This window comes from Aquila chrysaetos, chromosome 12, assembly GCF_900496995.4.
Source record: "Aquila chrysaetos chrysaetos chromosome 12, bAquChr1.4, whole genome shotgun sequence".
Classification (NCBI taxonomy): Eukaryota; Metazoa; Chordata; class Aves; order Accipitriformes; family Accipitridae; genus Aquila; species Aquila chrysaetos.
In genome coordinates, this window is record NC_044015.1 from 21,614,290 (window position 1) to 21,641,850 (window position 27,561).

Below are 27,561 nucleotides of genomic sequence, written 5' to 3' on the forward strand. Positions count from 1 at the left end.
CAGAACCACTTATAGTAGCTGGAATGAAAGAATGAAAACAGCGCATTAAGTAGCTTTATATACTTTTTCCCTTGAAAGACAAAGTCTTCAACAACAGAGGGAATTATTATAAAATTTTATTCTCTGCATGAAAACTTAAAGATCCGAAACACATTTTTCATAAATATCACTCAGGAAAAACATCCAGATTGCACCAAGCCCTCCCATGGTTCAGAAATATAAATTCAGAAAACATTAAATATAAATTTTAGTTTTCATTTTAGGTCCTCACCTGAATTGGACATTCATTATCATGTGTAATATCCATAAACAGTGCATGAGCAATAGCTGGCATCAAAGGCCTCAAGCGTGGCTGAACAAAAGAGCCAACAGGTTCACCTCCAAAACGATAAACTAACCTTCCCTCTTCATGGCTATTATAAGCAGTCATTGCCTCTAAAGAACAAAATAGGTAAGTCTTTGCATAAGAATAACTACCATAGAGTACAGCAGGCACAAAGATGTTAATGCAGCATTTTACAGTTATTATTTTGGTGTGTTCAGTCATTAAAAAAGTCACATAAAACTATATTCTCCAAAGTGGATACACAATCTTGGAGTATTCCATTTACTATAATATATTAAGGCAGAAAAAGCTAAGGGAAAAAAGGGACAAAAAAGCAGAGATCTGAAACTGTTTCTCATAGGCTTTAAGAAACTCATGCAACAAAAAAATCAGACACAACGCAGCACTTCATAGCAGAACTGTGCTACAACTTCTTTTTCTCTCACTAGAATAAGTGAAATATTTAACCTTCTGTAAACTAATGCAGGATATCTTCTCTTACTTTACAGCTAGTACTGTATTTTTGGCTGAGTATCAAAAAAAGTCTGTACTTCTGATTACATGGAGTATGAAATTAAAAGTGCATAATCCAGAAGAAACCTTTTCCTTAGAAAAAGAACGTCATCTATAATCTCTTGTTGGAAAGAGACCACACACACAGCAAGCCTACCTCTTATTAAGGAGGTAATGCCCAGCCTATTCACAAAGATATTGTCCAGCTCCTCATTTCCTGTGAACAGTTCAGCCACTACATACAAATCGGCTCGCAATTTTCTAGCTGTGTCCAGCATGTACTGCAAAAAGCACAGCCAAAAAAGCCACAGAAAGGGGAAAAGTAGATACCAAAAAGGACAAGTTTCAAAGCTAGGCAGGGATTGGACAATAGGAAAATGCCATGCAGCAAAGATAAACAGAAAACCAAAATTAAGGAACAAAAAAAGTTGTTACACAGAAGACGATGCACAAACATAAGCAAAATCAAGAATTAACATACAACACAGGAGAAGTTAAGTAGAACATAAAGAAGAAAAGGTAATTGCATAAGCAAAGAACATAAAAAAAATAAAAAAAGCATACCAATGTTAGTTTCACATTAAAAACTCCAAACCATACACGACAATCCTACATAATTTTCAACTGCTTATTGTACCTCTAATCAGGCTGGTAATTCCCAGGCGGTTGACAAAAACATTGTCAATGTACTCACTGCCCGTGAAGAGTTCAGCTATCACATAAAGATTAGGTCTGACTGATCTGGCTGTTGCTAGCATCTCCTATAGATCATAATACATTTTTAATGCAAGGCATCCATTGTCAGCTACATATATGCAATCATTAACATGAATGTTAACCAAACATAAATGAGTCATTCATATATGCAGTTCATTAAAAATATTAATAACAGGAAAGATTAATAAAACCATGTTTATATTTTACACAAATTATTTATGGACTGCGTAATTCTAGGAAATTCTCTGAGACTTTAAACTAATTACAACTTTGTTTTTAAACAAAATCTTAACTCAAAATGCAAGAAGGAAAGGCTGGACAAAAGAGATACCTGTTAAGGTAAGAAATCTGAGGAAGACTTCAGTTTAAGCCTTTGAAGTTACCATGCCAAAAATAGTAACAATAAATGAAAGAATGGCAGAAGTTTGAAATGGTTTCATTTAAGAGCCACTTAGAACCTTTGTGTGGGCAAATCAACTTCTTTTAGAGAGCTCTTCATATAAGCTCTGTAAGCAAGCTAAGTCTAAGCACTGAGAAGCTGCACTACTCAAACCTATTCAAAGCTAATTTACTAGCTAAGTACAATTTCTGGGTGTAGTCAGCTCCCTGGTAAACAATAAGCACTAATCTTAACAATAAGCCTGCCAGACTAAACTTTTTGCAGGTGTTCTTTACCAACTTTTAAATTCTGGGAAGTAAACCACTTCTTGTTTAATTCAGCAACAGCAAAATATATGGCAAAAAACCACTAAGACTAAGACTTTCAACCAAGCCTTGGCAATGACTCCATCTAAAACTGACATACTGGATACTGGCAGTCATTGCACCAAGTCCATAGCTATGTGAGGGAAAGAAAAATTAGCCAGGTCCATCCTCATCTGCGATATTTCAGCTAAAGTAGAGAATTAAAAGATACAGTAGCTACACCACTCTACTGTTTAAAGTAGCTGAAATCATATCTAGACATCACCAGTCAAGAAACCTTGCTTATGCTATGAGGAAGATTCTTTCACACCTGAACTCTGCCATGCAGCTCCTGCAGATTTTGTGGCAACAGTGCAGGTATTTATTTCACAGACAGAAGCTGTTTTATAATAAACACACTTAATTTTGCGTACCTCAGCTACATGAATAGGTGTTGAGTGACAGTTGTCAAGACGAACACCGTGGAAATATTTGGCAGTGATTTCAGTGTATTTTTTCATGTGTGCCCAGAGGTATGGGCAGTCTTCAGGTTTATTACCATAACGCAGTTTCACACTGTCTCCCCAACAAATAAGCTCTCTTCTCAAGTAAACATTTGAGCCTGTAAGGGAAATAAATTCACTATAGTGTGTATATATATAGTATAGAATGTGCACCAAAATGAAAATGTGGTATTTCATTTTCTACTGCTGAAGAGCAGAACAGTGTGATGAAGAGTAAGAATTCTAACAATAACTATATCAACTCAAAATCTATATACTCTACACTGATGTATGATTTCAGACTACTCCCAAGGAATATTTAACTTCTATAGTGATACTGAAATAATTCTTCAGGTTGAAATCAAATTCCTTTTAATTCTTCAAAGTAGTATAAAAACTGTACTTGAGGAAAGAAAGAAGAAATGAGCAGCAAACAAATGAACAAGATCAGTAGTTCAGTTGTTTATACTGGTCAAATTCAGAAGAGCATCACACTGTGTTACCATAAATAAACTGCCACAGGCACAATTTAAAATTTTATCTTCCATTAACAGCAGACTCTGATGATGCAAGGCAAATTTCCAAAGCACTTAGGCAGGTAGGTCACTTAAATGGACAAAGTCCCTAAATAATTTTTGTGTGTATAAAAATATTTATCCTCCATCTAGTCTACTTTCATATACTATTTTTTGCCTTCTTTTTGATGCAATCAATAAAAAACAATCTTTAAATCTGAGTTCACCTGTAATATACTTACTGCACAGAATATACTGACAGAGATTTAACTGTGACAAAGACTTAAATAATCAGCCATATCTAAAAAAGTGACTTCTGTCCTATATAAATCATGTATTTGACAATGGCAGTAATATAATTAAAAAAAACAAACCCACACGCTATTTGCAACACATAACATCCAGGCACAACCAAGGAATTGTCAATAATCAGACACCACATAAGAGAAATACAATTATCTTTGAGCCATCAGTCTTCTGAAGGTCTATTTGTATTCACCTTACCTAAACCTGATCAAAGCATGAACAGGGTCAGCACCACTCAGGATGGGTAAGACATAGCTACTCCATTGCTTTCTGCTACTCCTAGACCAGCTATACTGATGCATCACCACAGTTATTTTAGTTGTTGAACCTTGAATTAGATCAGGAAACTTGTTCAGCTGAAAAGTAATCCTACCTTAGCAAAGAGATTATTTTTCAGCCAGACTAATTTCCTAAGGCTCACATTATGGACACCTAAGTGATTGGGACTACACAATGAACGACGCACAACAAGAGTATGCAGCTAGTAAGAGCAGGGATTTTAAGTCACCACTACTTCCAAAACCATTCACTTAAGCACAGCTTACCTTTTACCTTCACTAATGGCAACATAACTATATGGACAGAAAAATTGGCTTTCTTTGGATGTACATCATGATTCTTTTAAGGGCCATTTACAGAACTGGCTGCATTTGTTTTGCAATTCCTATATTTGTGCCCTTATGTATCATCTTTTCACACTGCGTTCTCAGTTGAAATAATGTGTGGCATAAAACAAAGATATAACACAACTATAAAGCACTCAACAGGCTTTAGACAAACTAATAGAGAAAACTCAGTAATGGAAGTTAGGTATGCTAACTAAAGCCAATGACTGAAGCTAAAAATACAACAGTCTGCCCAGAAGCAAGGGCAGTTAGCTGAAAGGCAGCTGAACAAAACAACCCTTGAAACACGTATTATCTTCATCCTTGCAAAAGCAAAAAAAAAAAGTAAATAAAAAGCAGCGAAAGGGCTGTAGACTATTTTGCAGAAACGAGGTGTCTGCTAACTCCAGATCACCCTGGCGTATCAACCAGATTAGTTTCTAGAGTAGACTCGACAAACTCTTCGACAGATGTTTTTAATTAGAATTAAACTGGCCTTTCTTTGATTCAGTTTACAAAGTGAATGACCACTCTGAAAACAAGAGTTGTCAACCTTGCTTTTATTGGATATCAATGCTGTACCCAAAGGAGTTAGAATACAATATTTCAGTGCATGGTGATTTCATACCCTATCTTTCCTTCACAAGTAATCTGCATACTTAATTTAGATTAACTGGGTCATCTCTTGACTGCCTGACTGCCACTCACTGGACCTTTCAAGGATCCAGTTTTTGCTCACTAATACAGTGAAATACTATCCACCTTTTTATTGCATTAGTTTTCTGCCACACTGTCATTGTCTTAGGGAAATGCCAACAAAGAGTGGTGTTAGAACAAAGTACAAAGTAAGCAAAGACAATGACAAAAGAGGGAAGGCAGGATGTCCTCATTTTAGTGGCATAAAGCTGGTAATTTCCCTGTTATGTCTTGCAAAACTACCTCAAATCCCAGTTCTTACAGTTGATCTGTACACTGAATGGAAAATAAAAGTGCTATAAACTGAGTATCTGCTATTCTGCAGCTTCATAGGAATAAATCTCAAAAAAAGATAAATTAAATAAAATCCTTTTTGCTTTGGCTAGAATATCAAAAGGTTTATAAGATGATTCAAAGTTCTTTTACAAACCTGGTTCTGCAAAGTTTCTAAGAGGATCATCTCCCATAACCCAACCATTATGAGCCATGAAATAACAAGCTTTATCTGGCTGATGTATCATAGTTTCTTCTTCCTCCACAGTCAGCTCTTTGAATGGATAAGTAAAATACCTATGGAAGAGACAGGCAATTAAAAAAAAAAAAACAAAACCCACATAAGCTGAAATTTGTTCTCTTTGAAACTAAAATATCTGCTATGAACTGGCTTGTAGATAAAACATATATAAAAAAGCAGCTGCTAAACTATAAATGATGGGGAGTTTTCTATTTCTTAGCATGCCTTGAAGGAAAAAAGGACAGGTGTTGCCACTATCTTGGTGTCAGCTGGTAATGTAAGATTAAAGCCCTAGCTCTTCAGATACGAGTGGCATCAAGTACATCAAACTTGAAAGGTGTAAGCTTTCCTAGTTCACCCCTCTTCCACCTACAAGAGCAATTTGCACTATGTAAGGCTTCAATGTGCTCTGAGTATTGTTTCATGCTCTCTGATCACATTTGTTTATTAAACAGTTATCATCGTTGCTTAAAAAAGACAGTCAATTCATTAAGTGGCATTTGTCCATGGGAAAGAAAACATACACTTCTACATATAAATGTATACTTTTAGTGAACTTTGAACTCGCTTTCCCTGGATAGATTCTAAGTTTCCAAACAAAAAAAACCAAAAAATATACCTGGTAACTAAAGGATTTTTTCTACTGATAGGACCCAGCTTAGGACCATCACCAGCCAGTCGTTCATAAACCACAGTCCCCACAAGACAATTGACAGCCTAGAAGTAATTTAATTATGCATTATTGAAATGCCTGCATTTATTTGCAATTTAAAACAATTCAGCATTAAAACATAGTAATTATAAGACCTGCTCTTGATGGTGATTAGTTTGCTTGTACTGTTCAGCATTTAGTTCCTCAATCCTCTTGCGAAACCAGTTACAACATTCTTCTATTGCAGCTGGTCCATTGCTTATCAGGAGGACATTAAAAGCAGAGGACAATTAGAATAATTTATTTTTAAAACATGCAGTATACTTAACTAAAAGGAAGGAAAAAATTAATTTTTCCCATCTCTGAAAATAATTTTACTTATTTGGTTTTGCAAACTTAACCTAACTTGTGATTTTAACTTGTAATCAATAATACAATACCTGTGTGGTATGAATGTTGCTAATGCTATATTCATATCTACAGTACAGCCAAATCGTCTATAATCAGGGTCCTGAACTACTTGAAGATGTTCATTTGGATCAGATTTAGTGCTCACTTTGCCTAAGAACAAGATAGAAAAGAGTATTCATAAAGTAAAAATAGGAATTTCATTTAAAAGGCATACAACTTTTATAATTCTAGCATAAGCAAAATATGGGTAGATAAAGGAAAGCCTTTAAAGGCTTTACTAGCTCTCAAAGCATTCTTGTATGCTTAAATCAGCACAGTAGATTTCTCACACAGCAAAAAATGGGAGTATTTTGTTTTCCAGCTTACTGTTAAGTTTACCTATAAGTTTCTTGAACTATAAATATATAATCCACATGCTTCAGCAACATACTCTTCTTTTACCTTGAGTTAGGAGGCTTTTAAATTGCTGCACAGCTTTGTTAACATCCACTTGGAAAAATTCCCATAGTTTAATTTTTGGATATACGTCTTCCCAAATTAATTTACGGATACACTGTAAAAATAAAAATTATGTTAGTGAATAATGTTGATGATTAAAATAATTACGAAAAAGCTAAGTGCTCCTATGAATTGTTCTGAAAAAAATAATTAGAGAGTAAAGGGTTATTTCATTAAATGTACCTGCAAAGTATACACCATTTTTTTGTGCATTTCCACAACCTTAGAAATATTAAAGTTTTTTTCAGCTATTTATAGTGTTCATTAGCTTATATTTAGTTCTCACTCACATTCAGGTGATGATCATTTTCAATCAAGGAGGGGACCCCTTTAGCAGCATACTTTCCATCAGCCACCATACAGGTCAAGTGCCACAGAGCTCTATCCAAGACCCAAGCTGGCTTCAGGTGAGGAGAATTTACAAGGTTATAGCCACATTCTGGATGCATCCTGAGCCACTCACTGTTAGTAGCTTATTCAAGAAAGGGAAGGGAAAAAAAAAAAAAAAAAAAAAAGACCAAACAGTAAGTACACAAACTGAACACTTAGGGGTTTTTTTGCAAATTTCTTAACACCAAGAAGTTATGGTACTACGGCATGTATAGTTAGTTCACATTTCAACTAAAGTTTTCCATGCCAATAGAAAATCATGTCTTATGCATAGGTATGCATTACTGATAGCCATTTGTTTTGCAACAAATACAGGTGCAGAGACTGCGGAGAAACTTTTTGTTAGTTACATAAAAATATGCAATAGTACCACCAATTCTAAAACACTAAAATAAATAATAAAAAAAAAATAATCACATTTTCGTTGCAGGAAATACATCAAATAATGGACATGAAATTTTCTTTGTCTTTTGAAAGCCAAACATACATCCCAAACCAAGATTTAAGATGGCCTAAGCAGTTTATTTTTTAATATTCTTAACCTTATCAGATGCTACACACACAGCCAGAGAGCAAGAGTGCACAGACACTGCCCAAAAAATAATTAATGAAAAAATGCAGTTAAATGGGCTTTTAAGAAAAGGATTAGCTGTGACACTGTTGTGTACATTATAAGAAGCAGAGCAGTGGGAAGCGATGCCACTGAGCCTTACACAGGAAGATGAGTGCACTGTCTGGTGCATGCAAATGGAACACTAGTTCAGATCAAACACTACACTCTATTGTGTCTATTTTCTAAAATTCCCCTGTAGCATCAACAAGCACCAGAAGATATGCTGAACATTAAGGATGAACTCAGAGAAGGTAAGGAGCCTTCACTAGAAAATGGGTGTAATATTCTAATATAGACAGTAGTGTGCATGCAGCAGTACGAGTAAATACATATATAGTGGAGAGAATTTTGATTTTGGAAGTATGACAATGAAGAAAAAATCCTCAAGAGTTAATTTTTTTCCATTTTTGGAACTGTCCTAAACACAGTTTAACCGAAAATAAATTTTCATATATTCTTTTGAATGAATGTCTGCAATTAAAAAAGTAAATGTAAAAAAAAAAACATGGAATGCATAAGAACAAATTTTTACTCAGGTTTTACAAGTTTTTTTAAAGTCATTTCTCACAGAATGTGTCTTATTAATCCATTGTTTTAGAAAAGCAGAGGAAAATAGTAGTACTTCACACAAGGGAAAATATATAACAAATTATTATATTGGAAACATGAAGAAAGAGCCATTAACATGTCCTAAATTATACTGGAACAATTAACACCTAAACCCCAAGTTTTAGTTCAAAGAAGTTCAACCAAAAATGTCAAAGGGAAAGAAAAGAGCGTACTCCCTCAGTCTATAGTATGAACGCTCTTTTGAGCACCCTCTTACATTATATCTCGAGACCATCATGAACATGGCAAAATTCCATGTTTATAAGGTCAAACCATTTGTGAAAATTAAGATCTTCATGGTTTAAATGCCACCTACAACTGAAAACACCACACTTACTTTAAAGTTCCATAAAGCAATAATAAACTTGGGCTGTTAAAGGCTGTTCTAGGCCAACCAGATCACGCCCTTCCCCCCCCGCCCTTTTTTTTTTTTTAATATATATACTACTTCTGAAAAAAATATATTCTTCTCCAAAAATCACAACTAGCTTACTCTATTCATCTAGCAAGAACCATGATTTACTACAAAGGATTTTCATGAGTAAATACAAGTAATTCTAAAAAGACAATATATCATTTAAATCTAAGGTGTTAACATGCAAAAAAAAAAGTCAACAGGTCTTCCACTAATTCTGGTACGGAACAGAATGATGTTTTCTGATCAGAAGGTAAGCTCCAATGATTCACAACATAACACCAAAAGAAATCTAATTCTGCAGAAAAAAATTTAGCCAAAACATCACTTGGTGATTACATTTGTTACAGCTAGGGAGAAAATACACATAACTATAAAAATATGGAAATATTAAGATGAGGAATTACAGAAAGATATTTCTCAAATTCATTACATTCTTGTTTAAGAAAATAATTTCACATTTTTCAAAGGACTAATTCATTGTTATACAAATTAAACACAAACTTAATAATTAGTAGTGATGCTCACTGCCCAAGACTTCTTTATTTTTTTTCTCCCCTTTATAAAGCTGAGAAAAGGTGGTGTTTGATGTGATTAGTCAAGTGCTTGGAAGCAGGATTTACTCAAGTGTTAAATTGCAATTAGACAATAGCGGCCTCTTCTGAAAGATAAAGAAGATATAATTTATTTCAGTTTATTTTTATTACTTTATATGAGTTACTACAGCCACTGAAAGCTCAGAAGATAAAAAAACAACTCTCCTTTTTCTATCTCCTGGTGAAAAGTAAATGCCAGTGAACACAGTATTTCTTATTTGAGGGTGTTTGAACACCCTGAAGGAAATGGCAGCCCAAAAAGGGCACATCTACCCAGTTACCAGGCAGGGTTTGCAAGTTTATCTATGATACTCCTGCTAACATGCCAAAGGTGCATCTATATTTAACATTACCACATGCATCTACTTTACTTTTAAAGTCAGGCCATAGACACTGGTGTTCATTAGAGCCTAACAGACATTAACATAAAAAAACGACTCCCACCATTCTCTACTGTGCAAGCAGTCCATTCTCCATGCCAGTGTAAAAACCAAACACCTTAGCTTAACCGCTTAATATTGAGAGTGAGTGGTCTGACTTTACAGCAGTAACACAGGGGAAGCATTGCTGCTTTTATACAGTGGTCTCAGCTAGAAAGCAGAAACCACCAATGGATAAAACCACTGTAAGCTGAGGGGTCATGAGCTGTTAGAATTACCAGCATTAGAGGATTTACTGTGAGACGATTTAAGCTTTTAATGCAGACATGCTGCAGAATTAATAATGATATGCAACTATCCATAATCTGCTCAAAATAACTGACTACACATTTTATGTCTTATATTCAAATGGGTCTATGAAACATGTTTTACAATTAAATCACCGTAATGTGTAGCAATGAACTAATTTAACTACTAGAAATTACTGTTCAATTAAAATACAAAAAAAAAAAAAGTTAAATTTCCATCTAATCAAGATCCAGACAAAAAGAACCCCAAAAACTATTTGCCTATTTTCTTATTTCAAAAGCCCCCCCAAAAGTTCCACAGGCATGTACTACATTATTGCTTATTCAGACATTTATCTACGTATCTTTCTGCTTATGCTAAATTTGGCATTTAACAAAGTTTGGACTCAGTTGTAAATCAAAAGGTTTTGATTATAAACAACAAAGGGGCAGGCAGAAATCGCGTTTAAAAGTTTGAAAGCAAGAAACAAAGCCATCAAGTATACCTTGCTTATTGATGTAAGTCAGAACCATGGTCATCTGACTATTTCTATCCTGTTAGAAGGCACTTCTAAACATCCTTTCACCATAGTATAATTGTTTAGTCATCCATCCCAATGAAGATTACTTTGAACTCTGAACGTAACCTGAAAAAGTCCTTCTACAAACGTAGCTAAATAATGTGACATTTTTCTTCTTACATCTATTTTGGAGTCTAATAATTAGTTTAGAGTTAGGTATTTCTGTCCATAAAAACATTCTCCTTGGTAGCACGCAAATATACACAGTAAAAAGATGACAGGATCTCAAGCATGTGGGAGAGAAACTGGACTTGCAGTTGATAAAGTACAAGAAATTTTTTATCCGAAATTGGGAGAATGTTTAAAAGCCTAGTTCCCTCAGACGCGTAGCCAATCACTATACTTAGTAACTTCTCAACAAACAGATAGGGCAAACAACAGTGCCTACACTGCATTGCAGACTGATTGGATAGGAATGTTTGGCAGCAGTCAATGCCAAAGTAGTAAAGCAAATAAAGCTTCAAATTCACAGATATCTGTGGTTAGGGGTTTTTTTAAGCCTCAAAGGACTCTAACATCAACATAAATAACCATTTGTTGTACTCTTTGCTATGAGAATGCTAGTTATTATGATCTTTAGGATTACAGCTTAAGATGAAAACTGCATTATAATCAAAGTAAACTTGTTATCTAAATAATCAGCAAAATTACAAATGAAGAAGTACTATAATTTAAATTTCATCAGATCATACTGAAGAAAACTCACTGTCCCTCAAGCAATTAAGGGAAGTAAAGCCTTCAATGCATTGGCATATCTATGCTTAAAAAACTCCCCCCCCCAAACACAAAGCTATCTCTTTTTTTCCTTTCCCCACAGACTGAGCTGTAACATTTCCTCCATTGCTTAATCCTAGCCTCTTGTCCCTATTCTGTTTGCATGCTAGATCCAAATTAGAGCAGTTACTTTTAAGCAGCTATAAGAATAATACCCTGTTTAACAAGAAAGTAGTCAGTTTATATTCACCCAGTAATTAATAACACGGATTCCATTCATTTACTTGGAAGCTACACAGAGCAGATCATAAAAATAAGCATATTATAAAAATACAGACGCATGCACAGTTCATTAATTCTCTCTAAGAAGGGCTCTATTCACTCTTTCAGTAACAATACTAAGTTCTTTCACATCTGTTATGGAGACATATCAGTTATAATTATAAAAGAGTTGTCCTGGATCTGAGAGATTCAAAGAGACAAGCAACAAAGTTCCTTAAAACAGCTACTAAAAGATGGGTTCAAGGGCGAAAAGCTAAGGCAAATAATGAAATATAATTATAGGACCAATCTTGCTATTAACACACACAAAAATCATACCAGTATGATTGTAGACTACATCTGTGATGCAAAGCATATTCCATTCATTTTTCAATTTTTCCACAAGAGCTCCTATATCACTCCAAGTGCACTTTTTATTATGGCTTGAAAATTCAGGATTTACTTCTAACTGATCAGCCAGTGAATAACATGATCTAGACAGTCCAAGCTTCTGCAGTGGTGTAAAATGAATCATGTTGTAACCTACATAGTAAGAAGCCATTTAATAAGAAAAACAAATTTCAGTCAAAGTTAATTGAAAGAAGCATAATAAGTAGCAGTTATAACACGTACTTAAAGCTAGTGTTTGGAATAACCAGTGTAAACTAATCTGAATCTTCCCCTTGAAATTCTACATAAGACAAGCTTTAAAAATCACCCTGTCAGTTCTACAAACTTCCAAGCCTATCTGAAATCAAAACAATAAACAAAAGTGGTTTCTCATATTACAAAATCCCTGAATTTTCGCACCTCTGCAAATATTTTAATCATTTCACTGACTTAATCTATTAACTAAATTGAATATAGTGGAAAATATTTAGTCTACAAAATAAAGAATAAACGAGGTGTTCACACTGAAGCTCTTCAGTGTAACTTTGAGTTTTGATCATAAGACAAAAATGTATATCCTTTAATATGTGTATTGGCATTACCTGTTTCTTTTGCAACTTTAAGCCTATCTTCCCATTCATGAAACGGTCCCAGACACTTAGCAAGGAACGTCTGGAGTGTAACACAATCCAAAGGTAGCACATGATTATCAGGTCCAACATGTAAAATAGGATCCACGACTATGTAACCTCCACCACTTTTTTCATTTCTAGGAAAAATTAATTTTCATTGGCATAGTAAACACCCATTGTACCAATCAGTTTCAGAAAGAGAATCCAACAAGCACAAGCTATTTCAAAAACACAGTAGCCCAGTACAGAGGCTGGGGGGAGGTGGGGAACAGGACTGCAGGGCACCTGAAGAAAATAGGAAACACTGAAGAGATGTTAATCTCTTAGGCATCATCTCTCTACTGGACTTGCAAGAATGCAACTGGGATGCAGAGCTTTAAACTCTCTGCAGAAGTGAGATACCTTTGTTACTTTCTGAGACAAAGTACTGGTTCCTCCTTTTAGGATATAGACAGAAACAAAGCAAGCATGACTGCCCATCTTTTATACAGAGACCTCCACTTGGAGCACCATTCTCAGGAAGATACCCGAGCTAAATGCCCTTTTAAGCCTGAGGGAATTTAACCACCCATTTTTCAGAAACTCAGAATACCAGACTACAATCATTACAGATACTGGCATTCTCTTCTGCACTTGTCCTGTTGAAACAAAGGAGGAAATGAAGAACGTGAAGAATGCCAGAACCTCTGTGTTAGAAAAACAGAAAAGAACCTTCAAAGTCAATGAAGGATCAGATACCCAGAATGCTGATGACTTTGAAAACTTGTAAAAATCGCTTGCCTTTCCAACATTCACAGAAAATTAATCAACTTTGTTCTGTATATTCCCCAGAATATCTTTGCATCAGAAAGTATTAAACAACCATCACAGGTACTGTCTTTCACTAGCAGATTCAGATAGGCCCCATGGTTGCAATTTGAAAAATGCATGGACAAAAATGTTTTCAGTCTTAACAGTGATTTCTTCAGATTAAAATGTAGACTAAGGGACCAGACTGCATTTGGCTATAAGTACAGAATTTCACTTACCCAAGACTGAAATAGTACTGGTATGACCCAGAAATTTGGAGATCCAGCTTGCAGTATTTGTCAGAGTCATCTTCTTTTCCTGTGGGATTGTGCCATGACAGCGTCCTGAACTTGTGGCGATCAAATACTTCTCCAGAAGCTGGATAATTTGTGTACACGGTAACAGGCTTGCCTTGAAGAGTTGGGCCCAATCGGAACTGTAGTTCAAAACCTCAAGAAAAAAGACAAAATCACTTTATCAGACAGACTTGATGTTTCTATTCTGTAATTACAAATCATAATTTGATATTACATTAAGAAGAAAGTACACCAACATATCTGCCAAGAATTTCAGCAGAATGGTATACTTCTACAGCATCATCTCTCCCTACTTTCCTAACGTCATTCTTTGCACACTTTATATATAGTCCTTTTCCTTTACTTATATGGCACTGTTCATCCCCTTTCCATTTTGCTCCTCTTTGCTATATGAAATGTCTTAAAAACAAAATACAGCAAAACACCATGATCAGCAGACTACATACAATTTTATGCAGATTTTGGATTACGTAGTATTTAAGTATTTAGGTTTAACAAGTCTATATACTAAGCTGACCCGTGAAAACATCTGACAAAAAATTAGGAACACATTTCAAACCAGAAATATTTCAAATCCCTTCATTCTCTATTGAGGGTTCACTAAACAATGCTAAATGCCTTATGCTTTTAACTGTAAAATTATATATACTTGTGTGTAACCTGCAATGTACAAACAAATTATTAAACGTTCAGAGCGCTCAACAAACCAAAGGGAGTTTGCATACAGGCTGCAGGTCACACACATACAGAAAAGAACAGTATTTAGGCTTAAGATACCCATGATAATGAGAACAAAATTCAGTTAAAATATTAGGACCTAAAACCATACTGTAGTCTGTTCAGTTGCATATCAAAAATTCAGTCAACAGGTTTCAGAATAGGTTTCCACTTGCAGGTTTGAGGGCCACCATCATGTGCATGGCTAATTACAAGGTCCTTCCAAGTGACTGAAACAGGTATAAGTGCTTGCACAATAACTTTTACTAAATTACGTGCCAGTCATGTAGTTAACTGTAGTAAAACACCTACTAGCCCTAGCAGTCTACAAAATTGGGAGTAAAAGAAACCTGAGTATTTGTAAAAAGAGAAAGTTATTAATACACAGATAATGAATTAAAAGTGTAAAAAAACCTGAACAATATGAAGTTCCAGTATCTTAAGTTGAAAAAAAGCCACTTGCTTATTATGTAGAATCATGGGGATTCTAATACCAGAATTCAATGTCTGAATACATCTAAATGTAAGACTCACCTAGCTCAGAGTTTCTCATATTAACATAATCACCACTGCACCAAAACCCACCATGTAAAGCAGTGGGTTTAGGATCTGAATGTCTGTCAGGTAAAATGAAGCTCATTTGATTGAAAAACAAACAAACAAACAAAACCACAAAAAACCCCCAATCACTTTTGGAATGTTAAGTACACTCTCCCCCAGTACTGTCCTGACATTTATTACAGGGATTACTAAAATTAGAGCACAGGGATATATGCCATTGATATCTTATTTCCTGTAACAGTTATACTGACATCAGGAATGCTGTGCTCAAAATTAGCTATGCCCTCTCAGAGACTGCTAGCAGCAGAGGCCCTCTGAATGTTTGATAGCCATGCACTTCTGTGTGACTCCTTCCAACAAAATTTACACAACTGGAAGGATGAGTTAAAAATGGAGGTTAAGGTCAACTCTGCACTTCTTCCCTACTAACATTTTCTTAGACTAGACTGTCAGAAAATTTTGAAATCAATATAGTTGAAGAGAATTATTATTCTCAGGAACCAAAATCTTGCTCCTCTACTAAACCACTTTGATATCAGGTTCTTAGATCAGTAACATAAAGCAATAAACCCCACAAAATTTCATGAGTAATTAAGAACTGTTGCATCATTAAAAGTTGTTTCTAAAGACAGTGGCTTTAGTTTTATAGTCTGAATTTGCTGACCAGCATAATAGTGGATGGATTAGTGGGGTGGTTTTTTGTTTGGTTTGTTTTTGGGGTTTGTTTTGGTTGGGTTTGGGGTTTTTTTTGCAAATAGACTTAAAACACTTCCAGAGAGAAATAATGTCAAGTTCTTAGAAGTATGCAGCCACAATACTAACATAGCACAGCTATAAGAAATCTGACAGGCAAGATAGGATTTAGGAGGAGCTAAAGATCTCATATTCTGAAACATTACCTCAGACTTTGCAAAATGTTAGTATTACTGATATGTTTCAAAATTATAATATTAAAGATGGGGTGCTGCATAACACGTTGCAGATAAATACTAGAGAGCTTGACTTATGAGGACTTTTTCAGGTCACTGAAGTACAGGTTATAAAAGGAGAGGTCCTGTTCTGCAGGGCCTGTCTAAAAAATGCTTCACACTTCATTCCCATGAAGACTGACGTCTCCTAGCCGATCTACTCCTCACTTCTCAAGCATTTTATGAGACAGACTGGACCGCAACTGGAGCCCATAGAGCTCTGCAGTGGAAGCAAGCATGTCAGGAACTGTTTCACATTAGAACATGGAAAAAAGTAAGGAAGAAAAGAACACCACCACCGCAGGCTGAGCTCCCTTTCCATTGCCGCCCGAAGAAGGTGTCGAGTGCCCGCCCGGACATTTCCCGCTCACCCGGCCCTGGGGGCTCCCCGCCAAGGAAGAGCAGGAGCAGGAGGTGGAGGAGGCCGCAGCCCGCCGCCCCCGACCTACCTTGCTCCAGCCTGAAGAGGGTTTTGTCCAGCTTCTCCATCTCGCTGAGGTGCAGCAGCCGCGTCTCCTTACCGCTCGGCATGGCTGCGGCCGTCTGCCCGGCGCTCCTCCCGCGCCAGGAGACTCACGTCGGGGAGGGAGAAGCGAGCCCTGCCGTGAGGGAACACAAACAAATACCCACAGGTCAGCGGCGACCCCCGGGAGGACGGCGTCTGTTTGGGAACGCCTCACGCTGCCCGTCTCGCTTACATGTTCCCCGGCCCCGGGGAAGTGAGGGGACGAGGCGCTGCAGGGCAGGGAGGAGGGGGAGGAGGGTATGAGGGAGCTGTCAGGAGGCACCCAGCCCTCCCCTGGCCGTGGACTGCCGCCGGCAGCACCGCAGACCAGCTCCCCGTCCCACAGCGCGGCCCGGCCCGCAGCCAGAGCCGCGGAGATGCCCCCGGCCCGAGCCGCCCCCCGGAGGGGGGGAGCCTGACACCTGTCACTCTCCCCGCTCGCCCCAGTGCTGCCGGGAGTCACCGCCAGGCCCCTTATCACCGCCCTGCCTCTGTGGGAAGCGGTGCCCGCCTCAGCCGTCCCACCATACTCACGAGCGGGCCCGGAGAGCGGCGGAGGCGCAGCTCCCCGCTGAGGGTGACGGCTGCCGAGGCCGAGCGCAGCCGCGGCGGGGGCTGGAGCAGCCCGTCCGCCCTCGCCTGCTGCGGCAGCCCCGGGCTGGCCGGGCGGGCAGTCACTCACGCACTCGCCAGCAGCCGCGACAGACTCGGCGGAACCGCTTTTTTTTTTTTCCTCCCCTTTTCTTGCTTTTTTTGAAACAAACTTTATTGGTTCCGCCGCGGCCGCGCACGGAGACGGGCGGCGCCGGCGCAGCTCCCGCGAGAGCGCAGGGCCCGCCCCGGCAGCGGTGCGGGCGGCCGGGCCGGGCCGGGCCGGGCCGGCTGGGTCTGCCCCGCCCCGCCCCGCCCCTCCCCTCTCCGCCCCGCCCCGCCCCTCCCCTCTCCGCCCCGCCCCGCCCCTGTCGGGCCTGTCCCGCCCCGCCCCGCCCCGCCCCGGGGAGCGAGCCCTGAGGGGAGAGGTTACCTCAGAAGCGATCCCCGTCGCCGGCGCTGTCGCGGCTGCGAGCGGGCCGAGCTCTCCGCGAGTCCGGGCCCGGGAGCACCACAGGGCTTTCGGGGAACGCAACGTGGTGCTACCTGATCTTCTGCCCCTGCCTTTACAGCCATAGCCCCCGCCAGCGCCTTTACACACGGCTTGTGCGTACCGGCACGAGAGACCGCCCACCGAGGGGGCTCAGGCACCTGAAACCAAAGCTCTGTGCGATTTAACGGGCATTCCGCTGAGGAAAATGTGACTTTAACGGCTGCCTCAAGTAGCCGGGCTGACGCCGTTGGGCCCAGCCGCTCCTTGCCGTGATGGAAACGCCGCTCCGGGGGGCTTCCTCAGCGTTCCCGCCTTGCTGCCTCGGGCCGGCGCGGGCGGGAGCCCGCCGTCTCCCGCCGCGTCGCGGGCGCAGAGCGGCCAGGCAGCCAACTCCTTTCTGATAGGCTGCGCTGTAGAAAAAACATGATGTCAGCTAGGGTTTAAGTGCTATATATAGTATGTGGACAAGATTACAAACTCGGGGGATCTGTCTTTGACCAATAGGTAAGGTGGTTTAAAAAAAACCCAAACCAACAAAACCGAAAAAACAACCCCCTTGTTTTGAAGCATACTGTCATCTGAACCGCTGTCACTAGAGAGCCCTTACCGTTGCTTTATATTGCAGAATACCTGGGACAGTTGCTCCAAGCTTCTCAACACCGAAGTCATTAACTGTACCCCACTGTAAAGGTCAGCCTTGCAGCTTTGGAAGGTCAGTCTATTTTTATTGCCTAGAACTGCGTTAAAAAAAAAAAAAGTGCTTCTCAATTTGCAGTCACTGTTATACTGTTGTTTTTTTTTTCTTTCTTTTCAAAGGTGGTATATTTTGTGGAATTGGGAGGAGTCTGCAAAACAGTTTAGACTTAACCATTTACTTCCAGTCATCCCATGCATACCCTTATAACTGTGTCTTACTGCAATGCAATGGGATGGATGAGGAGCTGATCGAGAGCTTATGGGTCAGGATTAAAGGGAGGGCAGGGACAGGTGACATTATAGTGGGGGTCTGCTACAGGCCACCTGACCAGGAAGACCGAGTGGATGAGCACCTCTATAGACAGATAGGAGCAGCCTCACATTCACAAGCCCTGGTCCGCATGGGGGACTTCAATTACCCTGATATCTGTTGCAGGGACAACACAGCAGGGCATAAGCAATCCAGGAGGTCCCTGGAATGTGTTGATGATAACTGCCTTCTCCAAGTGGTAGAAGAGCTATGCTGGACCTTGTTCTCACCAACAAGGAGGGGCTGGTGGGGAGTGTGAAGCTCAAGGGCAGCCTGGGCTGCAGTGACCATGACATGGTGGAGTTCAGATCCTTAGGGCAGCGAAGAGGGCCCACAGCAAGCTCGCTACCCTGGATTTCAGGAGAGCAGACTTGGCCTCTTCAGGGATCTGCTTGGTACAGTACCATGGGATAAAGCCCTGAAGGGAAGAGGGGCCCAAGAAAGCTGGTCAAGGATTCACCTTCTTCAAGCTCAGGACCGATGCATCCCAACAAAAAGGAAGTCAGGTAAAAATGCCAGGAGGCCTGCATGGATGAACAAGGAGCTTCTGGACAAAGTCAAACACAAAAAGCCTACAGAGAGTGGAAGCAAGGACAGGTAGCCTGGGAGGCATACAGAGAAATTGTCTGAGCAGCCAGGGATCAGGTTAGGAAAGCTAAAGCCCTGATAGAATTAAATCTGGCCAGGGACGTCAAGGGCAACAAGAAAAGTGATAGGTACATTGGTGATAAAAGGAAGATTAGGGAAAATGGGGGCCCTCTCTTTAAGGAAATGGGAGACCTGGTTACCTGGGACATGGAGAAGGCTGAGGTACTCAATGACTTTTTTTGCCTCAGTCTTCACTGGCAAGTGCTCCAGCCACGCCACCCAAGTCACAGAAGGCAAGGGCAGGGACTGGGAGAATGAAGAACCACCCGCTGTAGGAGAAGATCAGGTTCGAGACCATCTAAGGAACCTGAAAGTGCATAAGTCCATGGGACCTGATGAGATGCATCTGCAGGTCCTGAGGGAACTGGTGGATGAAGTGACTAAGCCACCATCCGTCATATTTGAGAAGTTGTGGCGGTCCAGTGAAGTTTCCACTGACTGGAAAAGGGGAAACATAACACCCATTTTTAAAAAGGGAAAAAAGAAAGCCCCAGGGAACTACAGGCCAGTCAGTCTCACCTCTGTGTCTGGCAAGATCATGAAGCAGATCCTCCTGGAAACTATGCTAAGGCACATGGAAAATAAGGTGGTGGTTGGTGACAGCCAACATGGCTTCACTAAGGGCAAATTGTGCCTGACAAATTTGGTGGCCTTCTATGATGGGGTTACAGTGTTGTTGGATAAGGGAAGAGCAACTGACATCATCTACCTGGACTTGTGCAAAGCACTTGACACTGTCATGCATGACATCTTTGTCTCTAAATTGGAGAGACATGGATTTGACATATGGACCACTCAGTGGATAAGGAATTGGCTGGATGGTTGCAGTTGTGGTCAACGGCTTGATGTCTGAGTAAAGACCAGTGACAAGTGGCATTCCTCAGGGGTCAGTATTGGGACTGGTGCTGTTCAACATCTTTGTCAGCAACATGGGCAGTGGGATTGAGTGCACTCTCAGCAAGTTTGCTGATGACACCAAGCTGTGTGGTGCAGTCAACAGGCTGGAGGGAAGGCATGCCATCCAGAGAGACCTTGAGAGGTGGGCCCATGTGAACCTCATGAAGTTCAACAAGGCCAAGTGCAAGGTCCTGCACATGGGTTGGGGCAATCCCAAGCACAAATACAGGCTGGGTGATGAGTAGGTTGAGAGCAGCTCTGTGGAGAAGGACTTGGGGGTGTTGGTTGACGAGAAGCTCAACATGACCCAGCAATGTGTGCTTGCAGCCCAGAAAGCCAATCACATCCTGGGCTGCATCAAAAGAAGCATGACCAGCAGATCGAGGGAGGTGATTTGGCCCCTCTACTCCACTCTTGTGAGACCCCAGCTCTGGGGCCCCCAGCATAAGGAGGACATGGACCTGTTGGAGCAAGTCCAGAGGAGGGCCATGAAGGTGATCAGAGAGCTGGAGCACCTCTTCTATGAAGACAGGCTGAGAGAATTGGGGTTGTTCAGTCTGGAGAAGAGAATGCTCCAGAGAGACCTTACAGCAGCCTTCCAGTACCTAAAGGAGGCCTACAAGAAAGCTGGAGAGGGACTTTTTACAAGGGCATGTAGTGATAGGACAAGGGGTAATGGCTTTAAACTTAAAGAGCGTAGATTTAGATTAGATGTAAGGAAGTTGTTCTTCACTGTGAGGGTGATGAGGCACTGGAACATGTTGCCCAGAGAGGTTGTGGATGCCCCATCCCTGGAAGTGTTCAAGGCCAGGTTGGATGGGGCTTTCAGCAACTCGGTCTAGTGTAAGGTGTCCCTGCCCATGGCAGCGGGGTTGCAACTAGATGATCTTTAAGGTCACTTCCAACCCAAACCATTCTATGATTCTATGAATGTGTTCATCCAGTTACGATGCATTTAGGGGCAGTCCAAAGGCCTTGATATTCATGGAAACACTTCCACCCATTTCAAACTGAGTTTGTTATCTTTTGGTAGCTAATTTTTTTCTTTCCCCCTTCACCTGCTCCTCCCTCTGAACATTTTAAGAAATCTGTTTGTTCCTTATGACAGTTCACATTTTTTGGTATTGTTGAGAAAGGCTTTCATGTTGATGTAAGTGAATATGTCAGCCTTTATGCCCCTTGACAATATTAGGGTCTCTAGACAGACTGAGGGAAAGTTGCTAATAAAAGCCCCCTCTATGTATTTGTGCAGTTCCCCTGACATTCACCTCACTGAGACTCATTCAGATATGATTCAAATGTGATACTTCCAATCCAGATTATTTTACACAGGTATTTCCTGGGGGCCCAGCAGGATTCTCCCATCTTCCTTGTCTTTTCTAGCCCCCCTTATTCCTTACTCAGCTTGCAGGCCTGTGTGCTTTGTATGCAGGACAGACTTGCACCTAGCAGAAGCCTGGGTCTCCTCGTATGCCGGCTGCTTTCTCTGAACTGGATATGTCCTAGTAAAGAAGATAGAACATAGGAATGGGAAATACAAGATGCTCCAACAGGTATGGGAGTTGTAGGAACAAAACCAACAGACATATCATTGAAAGAGATCTGGACCATCTCTTTGCTATGGTCCTCAGCAGGCTTCCGTATCCTGAAGTGACTTGCAGTTGGTCTGCCACAGAGCCTTGCACAAGTGTCTCTTCCTCCAGGCTTGCTATTGTCCTGTCATGTACTGCAAACAGGGTGGGATTTAGAAATTTCATGAACTGCTTACGCAGTGCACAGTTCTAAGAGAGGAGGAGCAAATAACGCCTATGTAGCCAAGTCCTTTGCATAAATAGTAACCATAAATTGCATGCTGAATACCTTGTGAAAAGCAAGAAAAACCCAAAAGGGTATTACTGAAGGCAATTTCACCACTGCTACCAAGTTTTAAAATGTGGCTCTTTTGTTTTCCCTACTTAATAGGGAAACTCACCCTACTCTAATTACTAGGTTTACACTGCCACATCTCTACTACACTATGCATTTAGACAGGTTTTGAAACATATCCAAGTTTATTAAAAAGGACTTTTAAGTTTCTCAAGGCAAAAATCATTAGGAAACCAAACTAGCATACAGCCTCCTGATTCCAAATCCTGAAGTAGTTATTTTGACCAACATTTGTGACTGTAGCTAAAACAGATGGCAACAGTCTAAATGAAGGACTTGATCCACTACACAGCAAAAAAGTTCCCTAAGTACTATTAAATCACTTAATAATTAGAACAGTATCATTTCATTGGCCTTCAATTCAATATGAAAAAAATGACCCTTACAAAGATACTCAATGAATACAGCAGGTCCCTTGATGAAGTTTAATCCGGAAGGCAGAGCAGACTGCTCTAATCCTTTCTCCATCAACATCACCTCTTATGCTGGCACATCCCTTACAGACTTTGGGCCTGTGTTAATTTAGCAGACCTAAATTGAGCAAAATTTCTGTATATGGGAACCACACCAGCAAAACATCAATACACAAGTGCTACCATTTAGCATTGCTGATATTGTACAGGACACAGCCAACAGCAATTATGCATGGCATTTGCTACAGTGGCATCTAAATGGTGGATTTCACAGTGCCATTTTATCTTGTTTGCAGTTTCTCTGTGTGTGATATGATATATCACAGCAGGAAAAGATCAGTAGTTGCTTCAAAATAAGATTGGATACCGTATCAATGTCATTATCAGGAAATAATTTTCCAGCTTTTTCAAGTATATTAATACCAGAATTCTTCAGTCCTTTTACATACACCTTCCTAGTACTCCCTCCCTTCCTGCCTTCTGTTTTCCAACACAGTATTACAGAACACTTATTCTAGCAGTTGCCTCAATACACTTTGGGGAGCCTGTTCACTAGGTGTCAGATCACACTCACGTCATATTGCTTATGCCTATTTTAAAGGTTATGAATATAAAATGTGGGAACTTAGAGTACTTACATGACTACTCTTTTTTTTTTTTTTTAATAACAGAACAATAGCTCCCAATAACAACAGTAAAAGCCGACTAGCACAGAGAGAACTTAACTGAACATCTAACTAAAATTAAAAGCAGATTCCTTTGGCCTGTATGCAGGAGATATGAGACTTCATAAAATTTAAAGTGATAGCACAGTTTTTCTCAATGCCTCACACTCATGACCTGTAAATTCATGAATTAACACTGTTCAAACAATAGGAAGCTTCAGAGGTGTTGAATCTTCTGTCTAGCTGTTGTCTTCAAATGGGGAGATCTCATCCAGAAATGCAACCCTGATTTTGAAGGAAAGCTCCTTTTCTTTAAAACTGTATCTCTGCAATTTGAATAGACTGCAGTCTTTGCTTTGCTATGCAGCAGCTGAAAGCAAGTGCTGTTCTTAGGCACATTATGCGCCCAGGAGGAATTTACATGTGGCCTTGGACATTAGAATCTAGTATTGAGAGAAAATATTGGTCAGAACATTGAAGTAATCACCTGTAGCCTATTTTTTAAAAATCCCTTCTAAATAGCTAAACAGATTGCAATAGCCTAATAGGCAGTGAATAAATAGTAGGCTTGAATAAAAATGTCTATGTAAGTAACAAATCAAATGAGATGGAGAGGTTAGGACACTATCCTATACAGTTTGTTCTTACTGAACATGTAAATCCCCTTTCCTCTAGTTACTTGGTAGTGTTGGTTTGACCTTTCAAAGATGAACCTGGTGTCATCATGAATTTTTGGATTGCTGAAACATTTTTGGTTTGTTTTTAATCCCAGCTTGGCCATTCTTTTACTGTGTGGCCTCAAACAATCAATGCTTTCTGCTTTCACTTCTGTATAAAGCTAGACTGCTATTAATTTTTAATAGAAAATTGTAAAATTCAATGCATTTATCTTCAAAGAGGTCCAAATAAAATTCTGACTACAGCAACTATTTGTTTTAAAAGATAATTTTCATCTCTTCCTCATCTTCATGCCTTGGACCAAATTCCTGATTTCTCCTTGCCAAATCACTTTCAGTTCCAGGACTCTTTTCAACCAGTTTTTGCATTCTACCACCAAGTTAAAGATGAGCAGGAAGAGCAGGGCAGATGGTGCAAAAGTGGTTTGCCCTAGAATGCTACAAAGCTAAAATTCAGACTGACAAATCTTCTTTTGCTGTATAGCAATCAGTGCACCTAATTAAACATTTACAGTTGAACCATCACCAAATGCTGCTATGGGAAATTCAAGTCCTTATTTAGCGTTTGTCTTATTGATATTGTCAGATCTTTTGGTTAGCCATGACTTTGAGCTTAGGATTGCTGATCAAAATAGCTTGCCCATAACTGGGCAGCAGCTCCTATGTGAACTCACAGGAGCTAGGAATTACTGTTGTACGTTGGGACAAACTGCTGCTGCTGCCCAGCTTTTTAGAGTATCTTACCTCTGCGCAAACCACTGGCTCTCCATTCCAGCTGGATTCTTGTTGGTGGAGCAATCACTGTCTCATACAGTAGCACAGTATTGATATTCTAGCTCCAAGTATGTCAGTGACATATTTGTTAGGCCACTACAGGTGCTGTGCAGCAGGTTCCCTCAAAGTTTGGAACTTCCTTGGAGGTACCAGCTTGCACAGAGACTATGTACTAGCCTGGCTCTGCAGGAGGCAGCTTTCCATAACATCTCTGGACTGGGTCACTTTACACCTCATTCGATATTCCCCTGTGCTCATCAAGTGAGGATTGCTGCTTACAGGACTTGAAAGCTGGTATGAAACAATCTTCTCTCTCGTATTATTCTCACAACTATCCTATGTTGGATATGCCTTTTACCAGCTCTGTTGTAGTCTGACCAGTTTATTAGCTTTTGAAAGTCTCTGCAAGCATTTAGGTGAGACTTGCTAAAGTTAGAGCTAAAATCCCTGCAAGCATTCCTACGAGCATACCCAAGCATCACCACATGGTTCCCCCACAGGGGTATTGGGCATGTACTAACTAGCATGTTGCTACACCTAACAGCATTGAGCATCATCCCTACAGAATGATTGCTTGTGCTTGAACTCAGAGCAACTACAAAACCCACAGACATACCAGGTCTGAACAAAGAATGCATTTATAAGCCATGAAGAAGACAAATTGAGAGCTGCTGAGAAAAAGGTGAAAAACTGTAAATAGGTTGTCTGTGAAAGGACCTCTGAGATGAAATGAAAGAGTGGGAAAATTAGTTCCTAGTCCTAGTGAAAGGAAAGGAAAAAAGCTGTGGGGCAGAGCTGGAATTGAGATTGGCTGGCAAAGAAACTGATTAACCTGTTTCAATTAATCTTGTAGTTTCACATTACGAATTGTGTGATCAGGTCTAAAGTGCCCTAAAGTGAAGCACTTACAGGTCAATGCTTTTGCCAGCAAGCTCTTTGCTCCCTGTGAAATAGTATAATAGGATCTCATTACATCTCGCTGATATAATAAAATTAATAATTTTAAAAAGCACCACAGAAATGGTGAAAAATATAGAAAACTCAATGAAGTTAATAATTCCATACTTTTAGCAGATAAAACTTCAATAGTGTGCATCAGATAAAGCGATGGCCCACATCCCTTGAAGTGGCTAAAATGATTTTACTGCAGTCCTTCATCCGTTGATTTAATTGTGCTGTGCACTGAATTAAGTGGACACTTTTTCAGAAAAGTGGCAGGTTGTCATTGTATTATAGCACCTGTACAGACCTGGCTCCAATTGGTATCAGGGAACCAAACTTAATTCTTTCATTTCAGATAAGCAAGGAAGTATTTTTTTTGAAAAATTCTCTTAAAGTCGATACACATTTTGGTAGAAAGCTATTGTGAGCATACTTCAGCTGTTGATGTGTCAGAATATAGATACAAAAAGAAAGGTTTCTGTGTAGTCGAGTGGAAAACCTTATTTTACTTAGTGGCTAATGCCGCCAGGTGGCTATTTAGTGTAATTGACTGAAAGCCGTAAAATGCATTTTTCTTTTACCTCTAGGTAAACAAGTATTTTCGTATAAATACGTTTCCATGTGTGAATTTTTATGTGTGACATAAAAAAATTAAAAAATAGTGAAAGTAGAAAGGGCTGATTAGTAGAGAGGAATAAAGACCAAAGAGAAGCATACATAAAAAGGATATTTCTGGAGGTCAGTGGAATACATTTATCTTGTTTGTAGGTTAAAAGTAAGTCAGTTGGTAAAACAGACAAGTGTGAGACAGTGCCAAAGCTCAAGGGAAAAGAATTAATTATGGAGAAAAATATTTCATGCTACATTGTGACTTTTATCATCATTTACTTCCTTTTAGATGGTCAGGATTATTTCAATGACTCAACATTCCCCTCTCTGGGAAAAAAAAAAAAGCATATGCTAATTGTTTTGGTAGGAAAAATTCTTCCTAAGATAATATTATTGTTATTATTTCCCTAGCACATATTTATATAAGATGATAATGCTGAAAAGCTTGAAAAATGCTGAAGTCTAGTCTTTTAAGTGTAGGATACACAAGAGGGAGGTAAATAGAGGTGTCAGGACTGTTATCTTCATAGGAAGACCAGTATTCTGCATGTATTTGGCCAAATCTAAATGCACTTTTTCAAACACATGTCACTATATCAAAATAGAAACCAGTAGTTACAAAAATTTCTTAGATCCAGGTTATCCATCATCAAAACAATCTGATAGGGATGCAGCCTTTTTGCACATCACTTGATTTGAACTCAAGCAATGTTTTACTGTGATAATCTTGCCAGTAACATAGAGAAACCATTTGCCTAGTGCACACATATATAAAACTTGAGCAAGGGCTGACCTTCTGAAATACCACAGTTTTGCTGTATAGTTAGCTTAGTACCCAAGAGGAAAATTGATTACAAGGAACCACATAATAACACAGATTCTCTTCAGACCTAGCTTCAATGGCTTATTGTTTTCCATATTACTTTGGCCTTAAAAAATAGCATAGCTATCAGTATATGCCTTGGACTGTACAATATTTAATTTCCAAAATCATATGTATTTTACAGTTTCCTCAGTTCTTAAGCAACAGGAATTCCCCTTTATATACTCAGCATGAAGTCTCCTTTATGAAATAGCTGTTGCTTTCAAAATTACAAACTTTCACTTATTTCCTTGAGGTCCTGTAACAAACTATGTAAAAAAAAGTCATCAGCTTCTTTTCGTGTTAGATGTTATGTCGTTCATTTGCCACTTGACGTCGTCATTCTCTGACATAGTTCAATAGCAGATTACATGACTCTCTCTTCAGGCTTGCA

General features: G+C 39.6%; 1 protein-coding gene and 1 long non-coding RNA gene across 6 annotated transcripts in view; one reads left to right on the plus strand and one right to left on the minus strand.

Annotated features, from left to right (window-relative positions):
- Positions 1-17,805, minus strand: part of AGL (amylo-alpha-1, 6-glucosidase, 4-alpha-glucanotransferase) — a 39,923-nt gene extending 22,118 nt beyond the window's left edge. The window contains exons 1-14 of one of the 5 annotated variants that reach the window (XM_030033184.2): positions 17,689-17,805; positions 16,609-16,758; positions 13,836-14,046; positions 12,778-12,944; positions 12,125-12,328; positions 7,230-7,411; positions 6,883-6,994; positions 6,471-6,591; positions 6,186-6,288; positions 5,998-6,095; positions 5,295-5,434; positions 2,674-2,861; positions 1,476-1,599; positions 272-435 (exon numbers count right to left, since the gene is read on the minus strand). In XM_030033184.2, the coding sequence (XP_029889044.1) occupies positions 272-435; positions 1,476-1,599; positions 2,674-2,861; positions 5,295-5,434; positions 5,998-6,095; positions 6,186-6,288; positions 6,471-6,591; positions 6,883-6,994; positions 7,230-7,411; positions 12,125-12,328; positions 12,778-12,944; positions 13,836-14,046; positions 16,609-16,690 (1,896 nt within the window). In that variant the 5' untranslated portion in view covers positions 16,691-16,758; positions 17,689-17,805. Of the gene's footprint in view, positions 1-271; positions 436-995; positions 1,120-1,475; positions 1,600-2,673; positions 2,862-5,294; positions 5,435-5,997; positions 6,096-6,185; positions 6,289-6,470; positions 6,592-6,882; positions 6,995-7,229; positions 7,412-12,124; positions 12,329-12,777; positions 12,945-13,835; positions 14,047-16,608; positions 16,826-16,857; positions 17,039-17,198; positions 17,484-17,688 lie in introns of those variants that run through there. The other 4 variants (XM_030033182.2, XM_030033185.2, XM_030033181.2 and 1 more) reach the window with 4 other exon arrangements.
- Positions 17,806-18,106: 301 nt separating this feature from the next.
- LOC121233723 lies at positions 18,107-21,991 on the plus strand. Its single transcript, XR_005933750.1, has 3 exons — positions 18,107-18,252; positions 18,374-18,460; positions 21,732-21,991. It is a non-coding gene; the product is annotated as an uncharacterized LOC121233723 (long non-coding RNA).
- The last annotated feature ends 5,570 nt before the right edge of the window (positions 21,992-27,561 follow it).